This window comes from Oncorhynchus mykiss, chromosome 2 (assembly GCF_013265735.2).
Source record: "Oncorhynchus mykiss isolate Arlee chromosome 2, USDA_OmykA_1.1, whole genome shotgun sequence".
Classification (NCBI taxonomy): Eukaryota; Metazoa; Chordata; class Actinopteri; order Salmoniformes; family Salmonidae; genus Oncorhynchus; species Oncorhynchus mykiss.
Genome location: NC_048566.1, coordinates 103,116,734 through 103,130,840, shown reverse-complemented (window position 1 = coordinate 103,130,840; position 14,107 = coordinate 103,116,734). Strand labels below are relative to the sequence as shown.

The window sequence follows — 14,107 nt, the reverse complement described above, 5'->3', positions numbered from 1 at the left end:
ACTTCACTTCATGATGTAGTACACATCAAATGTTTTGGGTAGTCTTCCACAAGCTTCCTGCAATAAGTTGGGTGAATTTTGGTGCATTCCTCCTGACAGCTGGTGTAACTGAGTCAAGTTGTAGGCCTCCTTGCTCGCACATGCTTTTTCAGTTCTGCCCACAAATTTTCTATAGGATTGAGGTCAGGGTTTTGTGATGGCCACTCCAATACCTTGACTTTATTGTTCTTAAGCCATTTTGCCACAACTTTGGAAGTATGCTTGGGGTCATTGTCCATTTGGAAGACCCATTTGCGACCAAGTTTTAACTTCCTGACTGATGTCTTGAGATGTTGCTTCAATATGTCCAGATCCCTCATGATGCCATCTATTTTGTGAAGTGCACCAGTCCCTCCTGCAGCAAAGCACCCCCACAACATCATGCTGCCACCCCCGTGCTTCACAGTTGGGATGGTGTTCTTCGGCTTGCAAGCCTCCCCCTTTTTCCTCCAAACATAACGATGGTCATTATGGCCAAACAGTTCTATTTTTGTTTCATCAGAGCAGAGGACATTTCTCCAAAAAGTACGATCTTTGTCCCCATGTGCAGTTGCAAACCGTAGTCTGGCTTTTTAATGGTGGTTTTGGAGCAGTGGCTTCTTCCTTGCTGAGTGGCCTTTCAGGTTATGTCGATATAGGACTCGTTTTACTGTGGATATAGATAAATGTATACCTGTTTCCTCCAGCATCTTCACAAAGTCCTCTGCTATTGTTCTGGGATTTGCACCTTTCGCACCAAAGTACGTCCTGTAAACAGTAGCTATAAGTTAATGATTTGATTGGCTGCATAGATTTCATGACTAGAAGCTAAAATGACGAAATATGTTTTTTTTGTAAATTGACATTTGCTATCGTAAATGTTAGCAACACTTCCGCCTTTGCGGGATATGGTCACTAGTGTAACCAGGAGGTGAGGCCTCATTTAACACAGTAAATTCATCAGGCTTAAACCATGTTTCAATCAGGCCAATCACATCAAGATTATGATCCGTGATTAGTTCACTGACTATAACTGCCTTGGAAGTGAGGGATCTAATATTAAGTAGCCCTATTTTGAGATGTGAGGTATCACGATCTCTTTCAATAATGGCAGGAATAGATGAGGTCTTTATCCTAGTGAGATTGCTAAGGCGAACACCGCCATGTTTAGTTTTGCCCAACCAAGGTCGAGGCACAGACACGGTCTCAATGGGAAAGCTGAGCTGACTACACTGACTGTGCTAGTGGCAGACTCCACTAAACTGGCAGGCTGGCTAACAGATTGCTGCCTGGCTTGCACCCTATCTCATTGTGGAGCTAGTCCTTTCTTTCAACACTACATTTGGTCATTGGTAAACATAGGAAGACCCCACTGCTGAAGGAGACAAGAAAGCCTGATTTGAACTTCTCAAAAACCTAAACAAGCTTAAATCCTGGGGAAAATGTTCTCTGGACCAATGAAACAAAATGAGAGTTATTTGGCAATACAGATCTCCGCTGTGTTAATTTACTGACGACCAAATTAAGCATTCAAAGAAAAGAACAGCCTCCCTACAATCAAAGATGGAGAGGTTTGATAATGGTTTGCTGCGGGTGTTGCTTTGCTGCCTCTGGTACTGGGGGCCTTGACATGGGCAAGACATCTTGAAATTTGCAGATTATCAAGTGTTTTGGAGTCCAATTTGCAGTGCTAGAGAAATCACTACAGACCCGGGTTCGAACCCGGGCTGTATTACAACTGGCCATGATCGGGAGTCCCATTGGGCGGCGTACAATAGCCCAGCGTCGTCCGGGTTAGGGGAGTGTTGCATAGAGCCGCTCAAATATTTCCTTAGGTAAGGGCATACTTAAGGGTTTTTACAGTGGCATGTATGGCATAAAGATTGACTACCTGGTTACCATGGAGATAGCCCGTCAAAGAGATCGCATTTATTTTGTGAGAAAGCAACATTTTATAATTTCTATCAAGATAACCAAATAGCTTCAGAAGATAAACCATTTTCCTGTAGTTACTTTTCTCATCTCGTTTCTTTTACTTTCTAGCAAGGCAAGCTAACTTACAGAGTAGCTAACTTACAGAGTAGCTAACTTAGAGTAGCTAATTTACAGAGTAGCTAATTTGCTGAGTAGCTAATTTACAGAGTAGCTAACTTGCTGAGTAGCTAATTTACAGAGTACCTAACTTGCTGAGTAGCTAATTTACAGAGTAGCTAACTTGCTGAGTAGCTAACTTGCTGAGTAGCTAATTTACAGAGTAGCTAACTTGCTGAGTAGCTAATTTACAGAGTAGCTAATTTACAGAGTAGCTAACTTGCTGAGTAGCTAATTTACAGAGTAGCTAACTTGCTGAGTAGCTAATTTACAGAGTAGCTAACTTGCTGAGTAGCTAATTTACAGAGTAGCTAATTTACAGAGGAGCTAATTTGCTGAGTAGCTCATTTACAGAGTAGCTAACTTGCTGAGTAGCTAATTTACAGAGTAGCTCATTTGGTGAGTAGCTAACTTACAGAGTAGCTCATTTGGTGAGTAGCTAATTTACAGAGTAGCTAACTTACCAGCTGTGTCATTCCTACAATGCTGTGCCATTTCTGTCCCCTGGAAATGTCACTTGTTATTTTAGTGTAAAAAATGTGCATTCCAAAAGGCTTTAAATATAGGATCAGGTGTCCTTTACCTTAAAAACACAAAAATATGGACCTTAAAAGAGAATTGTATTAATTGAAAAAAATATTTTCCCAATGGATGTATACGTTCTTGCCATGACCCGGGTATTAACTTCCACGTCATAATTTTATATTCCTAGGGGTGCGTTCACTCTGGCTATCTACTCCGATTTCAGAGCCCTCGTCTGTGTGCCAGAGTGCACAATAACCGGTCCATTTACAAACCCTCGACACCCGTTGAATATGGCCGGTGTCTGTAAACGTTGGCAAAAATGCGTAATTAAATTGTTGCCAGCAACACAGTTAGTCACCAACGCTATGGATAACATGTAAACAGCGTAAACAGCTCTGTTAGGGAGAGTAAAATCAAATCAAATGTATTTATAAAGCCCTTCTTACATCAGCTGATGTATCAAAGTGCTGTACAGAATGGTCAAAGTGGGGTGTTCTCTCATTTGTGTCTGGAAGTAGCTAGCCAGCAAGCCAACGTTATCTTGGGTGCTTGACTGCAGCTGAGGTCAGAACGCTCGGATCAACCCTAGTCCCTGGACAGAGCGTCCAGTGTGGTCTGAACGCTCGGATCAACCCTAGTCCCAGGACAGAGCGTCCAGTGTGGTCTGAACACTCGGATCAAACCTAGTCCCTGGACAGAGCGTCCAGTGTGGTCTGAACGCTTGGATCAACCCTAGTCCCTGGACAGAGCGACCAGTGTGGTCTGAACACTCGGATCAACCCTAGTCCCTGGACAGAGCGTCCAGTGTGGTCTGAACGCTCGGATCAACCCTAGTCCCTGGACAGAGCGTCCAGTGTGGTCTGAACGCTCGGATCAACCCTAGTCCCTGGACAGAGCGACCAGTGTGGTCTGAACGCTCAGATCAACCCTAGTCCCTGGACAGTGTGGTCTGAACGCTCGGAACAACCCTAGTCCCTGGACAGAGCGACCAGTGTGGTCTGAACGCTCGGATCAACCCTAGTCCCTGGACAGAGTGTCCAGTGTGGTCTGAACACTCAGATCAACCCTAGTCCCTGGACAGAGCGTGGTCTGAACGCTCAGATCAACCCTAGTCCCTGGACAGAGCATCCAGTGTAGTCTGAACGCTCGGATCAACCCTAGTCCCTGGACAGAGCGACCAGTGTGGTCTGAACGCTCGGAACAATCCTAGTCCCTGGACAGAACGACCAGTGTGGTCTGAACACTCGGAACAACCCTAGTCCCTGGACAGAGTGTCCAGTGTGGTCTGAACACTCAGATCAACCCTAGTCCCTGGACAGAGTGTGGTCTGAACGCTCGGAACAACCCTAGTCCCTGGACAGAGCGACCAGTGTGGTCTGAACGCTCGGAACAATCCTAGTCCCTGGACAGAACGACCAGTGTGGTCTGAACACTCGGAACAACCCTAGTCCCTGGACAGAGCGTCCAGTGTGGTCTGAACGCTCGGAACAACCCTAGTCCCTGGACAGAGTGTGGTCTGAACGCTCGGAACAACCCTAGTCCCTGGACAGAGTGTGGTCTGAACGCTCGGATCAACACTAGTCCCTGGACAGAGCGACCAGTGTGGTCTGAACGCTCGGATCAACCCTAGTCCCTGGACAGAGCGACCAGTGTGGTCTGAACACTCGGAACAACCCTAGTCCCTGGACAGAGTGTGGTCTGAACGCTCGGAACAACCCTAGTCCCTGGACAGAGTGTGGTCTGAACGCTCGGATCAACACTAGTCCCTGGACAGAGCGACCAGTGTGGTCTGAACGCTCGGATCAACCCTAGTCCCTGGACAGAGCGACCAGTGTGGTCTGAACACTCGGAACAACCCTAGTCCCTGGACAGAGTGTGGTCTGAACGCTCGGAACAACCCTAGTCCCTGGACAGAGCGACCAGTGTGGTCTGAACGCTCAGATCAACCCTAGTCCCTGGACAGAGTGTGGTCTGAACGCTCAGATCAACCCTAGTCCCTGGACAGAGCGACCAGTGTGGTCTGAACGCTCAGATCAACCCTAGTCCCTGGACAGAGTGTGGTCTGAACGCTCAGATCAACCCTAGTCCCTGGACAGAGCGACCAGTGTGGTCTGAACGCTCGGATCAACCCTAGTCCCTGGACAGAGCGACCAGTGTGGTCTGAACACTCGGAACAACCCTAGTCCCTGGACAGAGTGTGGTCTGAACGCTCGGAACAACCCTAGTCCCTGGACAGAGTGTGGTCTGAACGCTCGGAACAACCCTAGTCCCTGGACAGAGCGACCAGTGTGGTCTGAACGCTCAGATCAACCCTAGTCCCTGGACAGAGTGTGGTCTGAACGCTCAGATCAACCCTAGTCCCTGGACAGAGCGACCAGTGTGGTCTGAACGCTCAGATCAACCCTAGTCCCTGGACAGAGCGTCCAGTGTGGTCTGAACGCTCAGATCAACCCTAGTCCCTGGACAGAGTGTGGTCTGAACGCTCAGATCAACCCTAGTCCCTGGACAGAGCGTCCAGTGTGGTCTGAACGCTCAGATCAACCCTAGTCCCTGGACAGAGTGTGGTCTGAACGCTCAGATCAACCCTAGTCCCTGGACAGAGCGACCAGTGTGGTCTGAACGCTCAGATCAACCCTAGTCCCTGGACAGAGTGTGGTCTGAACGCTCGGATCAACCCTAGTCCCTGGACAGAGTGTGGTCTGAACGCTCAGATCAACCCTAGTCCCTGGACAGAGCGTCCAGTGTGGTCTGAACGCTCCGAAACTCTCTGAGTTTAGAAAAGACAATCTGACAACACTCTGAATTGCTTCGTTTTGGCCTTTCTAGGGAGTTTTTCCTAGCCACCGTGCTTCTACACCTGCATTGCTTGCTGTTTGGGGTTTTAGGCTGGGTTTCTGTACAGCACTTTGAGACATCAGCTGATGTACGAAGGGCTATATAAATACATTTTATATTGAATTTACGTACGCCCAGAGCGCACTCTGGCACTCCAGATTGAATTTACGAACACACCCCTAGTTAAAATGATCTCATCAAAAGTTACATTTTTTCATGATGATTGTTTTTATTTTATCAAAAATGTTCTGTGTCCCTGATATCACTTTCCGCCCTGTTAGTTTTTTGTAATTCTCCATTTAAGAAAACCCCCCTCTCTAAAACGACACCACATTCAGGAAGTATCATCATTTATTCGGTGGGAAAACAATGGTTTAAAAAGGTACATAAATATAAACCCTTAGTTGTATCTATTTGTCGATGATGTCCACCCTGCTAGGCTAAAATAAAGGAGAAAATTAACCACATTCCAAAACGTTAAAATATGTTTGATAGAGAATCCTGTTCCAAGGGTTCACCATTATGCTAGCTCAATCTTGCTCACTCACAGAGCTATGGCTGATTTGGGCTCCAAATGTCCACCTTGTTATGTTCCACCCTGTTAGGATTATGCACCTAACCGGTTAGAAAATGCACCTTAAAAAAAGTGCCCGAGTTTTAACCAATATTCATTTTTTTTAGAAAGAATACTAAAATAAAATATAATTTCCCCCCCAAAAGCGATGAGGTCCAAAAGGCACCACACCGTAAAAATGTCCCATTCTAGATCCTTCCATTGTTCAGTTAAGTACCCATCTAGCTGGCTGGTGGATGTTTCCCTTCTGAACCAGGCCAGAGGAAAGCAACATTCACCTCCACAAAATGCTGTTTACATTGCTATCCATATTGAATGAAGCAGTTAAGAGACCTCATGGCCAACCTGAAACTTTTTTTCCACTTAATTTAAGGGGTAAATTCACCTTAAAAAAGATTTGTGCAACTAACTTAAAGTGAAGGAAACTTTCAGGGAAAATATAAGGGGTACATTAAACATAGGGGGTTTTATGCAACCGGGCTAGGTTGCTATGCAGGAGCCGTGACTTCAGGCTCCGTATCGGACACCGGGGACCTGGCCACTAGCTGGCGAGCTAGAAAATAGCGGTCTCGCCTATGTTACTAGCCATCTTTTGGGGGCAATCTGGGATCTTTCAGCCAAAGATTTGATTTAACTAGTTAGTTAACAAGACATTTATTGCGTTTAGCCGTGCTAGATAGCTGTGTATCTTCTGCTAATCTCAGCTATGGATGGTTGTCACAGAACAAGGATGGCTAGTTATATATTTGTAGTTGTTTACAATGAGCCAGCAGCACCCACCTGCCGTGCACTGCCTTAACAGACCCAGAGCGATTTAACTCTCTAAATATCACATTTAGGGGCTCCTTACCATCTTGACATTTAGGTTAAGGGTCCTGTTTTGATGCCATTCACTTAACCTATTAAAATATCTGAAAACTCTAATCCAGGCATCGCCAAGCTCGTATTTCATTCAAAACAGTAAAGGTCAGCAAAGCGTAAGGTCATGGCGACACCATCATCTGAACAGGCTGCATTCAAGAAAAGGAACATAAATTACTTCTGAAAAAGCACCTCGATTCAACCCCTCGTACACAGTGATTTATTGACTAGCTCTACTTCTTGCAGAGGCCAGAGCATACCATTACTTGTCTGTCGTCTTGCTGTATCTATCGGTTTAATTCATACAATTATCAAACAACACAGTAGAGCCCAGAGACCATCAAAATGCTCCAGGCCTCTGTTGTGATATTGACATCATTCAATAGCACAACAGACAGAAGGAAAAAAAAAAAACTAAAACAGAATTGGTTTGTTACAATGATGCAGATCAAGCGACAATGACCTCTTAAATAGCATGAATCGTATAATTACTAAAGAAATATCATAGGACAATAGCAATGCATATTCATGAATCATAGAATTACTAAAGAAATATCATAGGACAATAGCAATGCATATTCATGAATCAACCAAAACTAAGAGAGGAAATAATAAATAATACTAACTGTGTACACAGGAAGGAAACAGAAGGCTTATAGAACGAAGGACAGGATAATGGTATCAAAACCACTATGGCCCATTCCACACTATAGGGCCTAACTGAGCCAAGCTGTACTGGGCTGGCCTGGTTCCACATCCACAAAAGTTCTGGAAAGAGCCAAAGAAAACCCCCAAGTCATCACAGTACCGTTCGGGTCGGCCCTTTAGTGTGGATGCGGTGCGTGATGCTGCTGTCACAGACCGTCTCTGTCAGGCATTCAACAGGAACTCTAGCACAGTCACACTGACCACTCTAAATCAGACCACACATTATAGAGCTACTGGACTCTGGTGAGTGAGAGGAGAGCGAGGAGAGACTGACAGAGATAGCAGGCATGAAAAGCCATGCAGTTTGTTCTCTGTTCCAAATGCAACTTCAATATACTTGGGGTTTTGTTTTCCTTGGATGACTCGGTGAAAAAGTGAGTCAAAGATACACCCCGCATGAAAATAGAAGTGCTTACATTTATCAAGGTGCCGTAGTAATACACTGGATTGAAATCATTTTGTCCCCCCCCCCCCCCCCATAATGAAAATTTGCTGTGTGTAACTATGATGCCAATTTCAATACTATTTTAATAATATTTCTTTAATGTGAAAACAACTAAGGAAGGACGCTGCAGTAAAGTTTCCTCAGCTAAATGAAAGAGATGAGAGAGGGAGCACACCAACCAGAGAAACCACAGTAGTGGATCTATAACCAGCCTGGGTACCAGTCTGTCAGTGCTACCATTCCACGACAACAGACAGACAGCAGCCAGGCTAGCCTGTGTGATCCTAGTGACATCAACAACATGGAGCATAGGGAATGCTTTTTACACAGCACACATGGATCCAACAGAACTTGAAAGCATATTAATAAATAATACCTTGAAAATAATTAAATACAATATTATTGACCACAGTAAGAATGAACGTTTAAAAAAAAAGGAAAAATAACTCTACAGTGATGAGGAAACAAACGGACAGATCTCTCTTCTCGCTCCGAAGCACACGGACAGATCCCTCTTCTCGCTCCGAAGCACACGGACAGATCCCTCTTCTCGCTCCGAAGCACACGGACAGATCCCTCTTCTCGCTCCGAAGCACACGGACAGATCCCTCTTCTCGCTCCGAAGCACACGGACAGATCCCTCTTCTCGCTCCGAAGCACACGGACAGATCCCTCTTCTCGCTCCGAAGCACACGGACAGATTCCTCTTCTCGCTCCGAAGCACAAGTCCAAACATGTTTTGAGACAAAAATAATGCCGTTGACGTGGAATATTGAAATAAAACAGTAGGAACGAAGTACAAAAGGTCAGGGGGGGGTCAGGGGCACGTGAAGGAAGAGGCCGTGAAAAAATCTTCAGTATCCACAGAAAAATATCAACTGAAGTTACTCATCATCATCATCGTCATCGTCAGGAGCTTATATATAATAAGTCAAATTGAAAATATAATTTTCCTCTCTGTACATAGCATTGTTTTCTCCTACTTTTTATTTATTATTTATTTGTCCCCTTCCGTTTCTATTTCCTCCCTCAAGTTGTTTTTCCGTTCTGTGTGGACGATCCCCCGCCTCCCTTCAGTCTAACGAGATCACGTCTGGTATGGAGCCATATATGACCGCTGCCGCTGCATCAGACCTGCTCGACTGGCTGTCCCGGTCTCCATCTCTATCCCGCTCTCCATCCCTCTCTACATCCCTCTCTCTTAAACTATTAGATGAAACAAGACTGGAGCTGCTCCCGCTGTTGCTGCCCCCATTGGCTGCTGGCAGGGCGCTGCTCCCGCCCCCGGGGGTCCCTGGTTGGTCCAGAAACATCTGGGAGGAGCTATACGGCAGGAAGCGGTTGAGGAGAAGGTCATGGTCTTCTGAGGCAGAGGCCGCCGCTGCCATCACCATGTTGTAATGCTACAGAGAGAGAGAGAGGAGGGAGGGTCACCACCATGTTGTAATGCTACAGAGAGAGAGAGGAGGGAGGGTCACCACCATGTTGTAATGCTACAGAGAGAGAGAGGAGGGAGGGTCACCACCATGTTGTAATGCTACAGAGAGAGAGAGAGAGAGAGAGAGAGAGAGAGAGAGAGGAGGGAGGGTCACCACCATGTTGTAATGCTACAGAGAGAGAGAGAGAGAGAGAGAGAGAGAGAGAGAGAGAGAGAGAGAGAGAGGGGGTCACCACCATGTTGTAATGCTACAGAGAGAGAGAGAGAGAGAGAGAGAGCGAGAGAGAGAGGATCACCACCATGTTGTAATGCTACAGAGACAGAGAGAGAGGAGGGTGGGTCACTACCATGTTGTAATGCTACAGAGAGAGAGAGAGAGAGAGAGAGCGAGAGAGAGGAGGGAGGGTCACCACCATGTTGTAATGCTACAGAGACAGAGAGAGAGGAGGGTGGGTCACTACCATGTTGTAATGCTACAGAGAGAGAGAGAGAGAGAGAGAGAGAGAGAGAGGAGGGAGGGTCACTACCATGTTGTAATGCTACAGAGAGAGAGAGAGAGAGAGAGAGAGAGAGAGAGAGAGAGAGAGAGAGAGAGAGGAGGGAGGGTCACCACCATGTTGTAATGCTACAGAGAGAGAGAGGGGAGGGAGGGTCACCACCATGTTGTAATGCTACAGAGAGAGAGAGAGGAGGGAGGGTCACCACCATGTTGTAATGCTACAGAGAGAAAGGAGGGAGGGTCACCACCATGTTGTAATGCTACAGAGAGAGAGAGAGAGCGAGAGAGAGGAGGGAGGGTCACCACCATGTTGTAATGCTACAGAGACAGAGAGAGAGGAGGGTGGGTCACTACCATGTTGTAATGCTACAGAGAGAGAGAGAGAGAGAGAGAGAGAGAGAGAGAGGAGGGAGGGTCACCACCATGTTGTAATGCTACAGAGAGAGAGAGAGAGAGAGAGAGAGGAGGGAGGGTCACCACCATGTTGTAATGCTACAGAGAGAGAGAGAGAGAGAGAGAGAGAGAGAGAGAGGAGGGAGGGAGGGTCACCACCATGTTGTAATGCTACAGAGACAGAGAGAGAGAGGAGGGAGGGTCACCACCATGTTGTAATGCTACAGAGACAGAGAGAGAGAGAGAGAGGAGGGAGGGAGGGTCACCACCATGTTGTAATGCTACAGAGAGAGAGAGAGAGAGAGAGGAGGGAGGGAGGGTCACCACCATGTTGTAATGCTACAGAGACAGAGAGAGAGAGGAGGGAGGGTCACCACCATGTTGTAATGCTACAGAGACAGAGAGAGAGGAGGGTGGGTCACTACCATGTTGTAATGCTACAGAGAGAGAGAGAGAGAGAGAGAGAGAGGAGGGAGGGTCACCACCATGTTGTAATGCTACAGAGACAGAGAGAGAGAGAGAGAGAGAGAGAGAGAGAGAGAGAGAGAGAGAGAGGAGGGAGGGTCACCACCATGTTGTAATGCTACAGAGACAGAGAGAGAGAGAGAGAGAGGAGGGAGGGTCACCACCATGTTGTAATGCTACAGAGACAGAGAGAGAGAGAGAGAGAGACAGAGAGACAGAGAAAGAGGAGTTGCCAGGTCATATTCATCATCATCAGGTCAATCCTGTGAAGTCATTACCTGATGGTTCTATTCTGTGAAGTCATTACCTGATGGTTCTATTCTGTGTAGTCATTACCCAATGGTTCTATTCTGTGTAGTCATTACCTGATGGTTCTATTCTGTGTAGTCATTACCTGATGATTCTATTCTGTGTAGTCATTACCTGATGATTCCATTCTGTGAAGTCATTACCTGATGGTTCTATTCTGTGTAGTCATTACCTGATGATTCCATTCTGTGAAGTCATTACCTGATGGTTCTATTCTGTGTAGCCATTACCTGATGATTCTATTCTGTGAAGTCATTACCTGATGGTTCCATTCTGTTATAGTCATTACCTGATGATTCTATTCTGTGTAGTCATTACCTGATGATTATATTCTGTGAAGTCATTACCTGATGGTTCCATTCTGTTATAGTCATTACCTGATGATTCTATTCTGTGTAGTCATTACCTGATGATTCTATTCTGTGAAGTCATTACCTGATGGTTCTATTCTGTGTAGTCATTACCTGATGATTCTATTCTGTGAAGTCATTACCTGATGGTTCTATTCTGTGAAGTCATTACCTGATGGTTGTCTCCTGTGAAGTCATTACCTGATGGTTCTATTCTGTGTAGCCATTACCTGATGATTCTATTCTGTGAAGTCATTACCTGATGGTTGTCTCCTGTGAAGTCATTACCTGATGGTTGTCTCCCTGGAGGAATGAGAAGAAGTTGAGGTCCAGGTCATTGGGGGTGTGGTAGTAGTGGCTGTAGTCCTGTATGAGGGGGGGTGGAGGGGGGATATAGCTGGTCTCAACAGGAGGCATGCTGGGAGCTCTGGCCACCGGAGACGCCTGGCTGTGGAGGTTCAACACGCTGTGGGGAGAACACCAGGTCAGAACAGGGTGTAAAAGGCCGACATAAGAGAGACAAGAAAACAGAACAGTCCGGCTGGTGTCCAGTCGCCCCAAAACAGACAGTGGACAGATTGTATTTGTAGGATTTTGTGATTGGACATACCCCTTGCTGACAGGCGGCGAGGCAGGGGACAGCGAGGAGGAGGGACAGGCCCTCTTGAGAGGAGGCTCATCATCCAGATCGTCATCCGAAGAGCTATCTAGAGTCAGATCAATCACCACCACCTTATTGGTACTGCTGTGGGATGAGCTGTTCCTGTGGTGCTCTGATTCTACTGTCCGACACGAGTCTATAGCAGAAAGAGAGAGAGAGAGAGACAGAGACAGAGAGACACGAGACAGACAGAGAGAAAGACAGGGACAGAGAGAGACAGAGAGAAAGACAGAGACAGGGAGAGGTATGTACATAGTCAATGGTAGGCTTCGAGGGGACTCCTATGGTAGGTACACCTACAGCTCATCTCTTGGCAGTAGTACTGTAGACTACTTTATCACTGACCTCAACACAGAGTCTCTCAGAGCGTTTCTCAGTCACTGACACCCCTATCAGGCCACAGCAAAATCACAGTCTACTTGAACAGAGCAATACTTAATCATGAGGCATCAAAGCCAAATGAACTGAGTAACATTAAGAAATGCTATAGATGGAAGGAATGCAGTTTGGAAACCTACCAATTTACAGCTGTGAGTGTTTCTGGGTAAGTCTCTTAGAGTGATCACAGCTGTGAGTGTTTCTGGGTGAGTCTCTTAGAGTGATCACAGCTGTGAGTGTTTCTGGGTACGTCTCTAAGAGAGAAACACTCCCAGCTGTAAATCAAAGTCTCTGAGTTTTCCACACCTGGATTGTACAATATTTGCACATTATTCAATTGAACAATTATTGAAGCTCTGTCAAGTTGGTTGTTGCTAATTTCTAGACAGCCATTGTTATGTCTTGACATAGATTTTCATGCAGATTTAAGTCAAAACAGTAACTAGGCCAGCAACATTCAATGTCATCATGGTAAACAACTCCAGTGTATATTTGGCCTTGTGTTTTAGGTTATTGTCCAGCTGAATGGTGAATTAGTCTCCCAGTGTCTGTAGGAAAGCAGACTGAACCAGGTTTTCCTCTAGGATTTTTCTTGTGCTTAGCTCCATTCCATTTATTTTTAACATAGAAAACTCCCTAGTCCCTGCTGATGACAAGCATACCCATAACATGATGCAGCCATAACTGTGCTTGAACATATGGAGAGTGGTACTCAGTAATGTGTTGTATTAGAGAGTGGTACTCAGTAATGTGTTGTATTGAAGAGTGGTACTCAGTAATGTGTTGTATTGGAGAGTGGTACTCAGTAATGTGTTGTATTGGAGAGTGGTACTCAGTAATGTGTTGTATTGGAGAGTGGTACTCAGTAAAGTGTTGTATTGGAGAGTGGTACTTAGTAATGTGTTGTATTGGAGAGTGGTACTCAGTAATGTGTTGTATTAGAGAGTGGTACTCAGTAATGTGTTGTATTGGAGAGTGGTACTCAGTAATGTGTTGTATTGGAGAGTGGTACTCAGTAAAGTGTTGTATTGGAGAGTGGTACTTAGTAATGTGTTGTATTGGAGAGTGGTACCCAGTAATGTGTTGTATTAGAGAGTGGTACTCAGTAATGTGTTGTATTGGAGAGTGGTACTCAGTAATGTGTTGTATTGGAGAGTGGTACTCAGTAAAGTGTTGTATTGGAGAGTGGTACTTAGTAATGTGTTGTATTGGAGAGTGGTACTCAGTAATGTGTTGTATTAGAGAGTGGTACTCAGTAATGTGTTGTATTGGAGAGTGGTACTCAGTAATGTGTTGTATTGGATTGGAGAGTGGTACTCAGTAATGTGTTGTATTGGAGAGTGGTACTCAGTAATGTGTTGTATTGGAGAGTGGTACTCAGTAAAGTGTTGTATTGGAGAGTGGTACTTAGTAATGTGTTGTATTGGAGAGTGGTACTCAGTAATGTGTTGTATTAGAGAGTGGTACTCAGTAATGTGTTGTATTGGAGAGTGGTACTCAGTAATGTGTTGTATTGGATTGGAGAGTGGTACTCAGTAATGTGTTGTATTGGAGAGT

At 45.6% G+C, this 14,107-nt stretch overlaps 1 protein-coding gene across 1 annotated transcript in view; it reads right to left on the bottom strand.

Moving 5' to 3' along the window:
* Positions 1 to 5,805: 5,805 nt before the first annotated feature.
* pias1b (protein inhibitor of activated STAT, 1b) overlaps positions 5,806 to 14,107 on the bottom strand; it is a 37,677-nt gene continuing 29,375 nt past the window's right edge. Inside the window, exons 11-13 of the mRNA XM_036961353.1 lie at positions 12,122 to 12,308; positions 11,800 to 11,977; positions 5,806 to 9,460 (exon numbers count right to left, since the gene is read on the bottom strand). Of these exons, the coding sequence (XP_036817248.1) occupies positions 9,131 to 9,460; positions 11,800 to 11,977; positions 12,122 to 12,308 (695 nt within the window). The 3' untranslated portion in view covers positions 5,806 to 9,130. The remainder of the gene's footprint in view (positions 9,461 to 11,799; positions 11,978 to 12,121; positions 12,309 to 14,107) is intronic.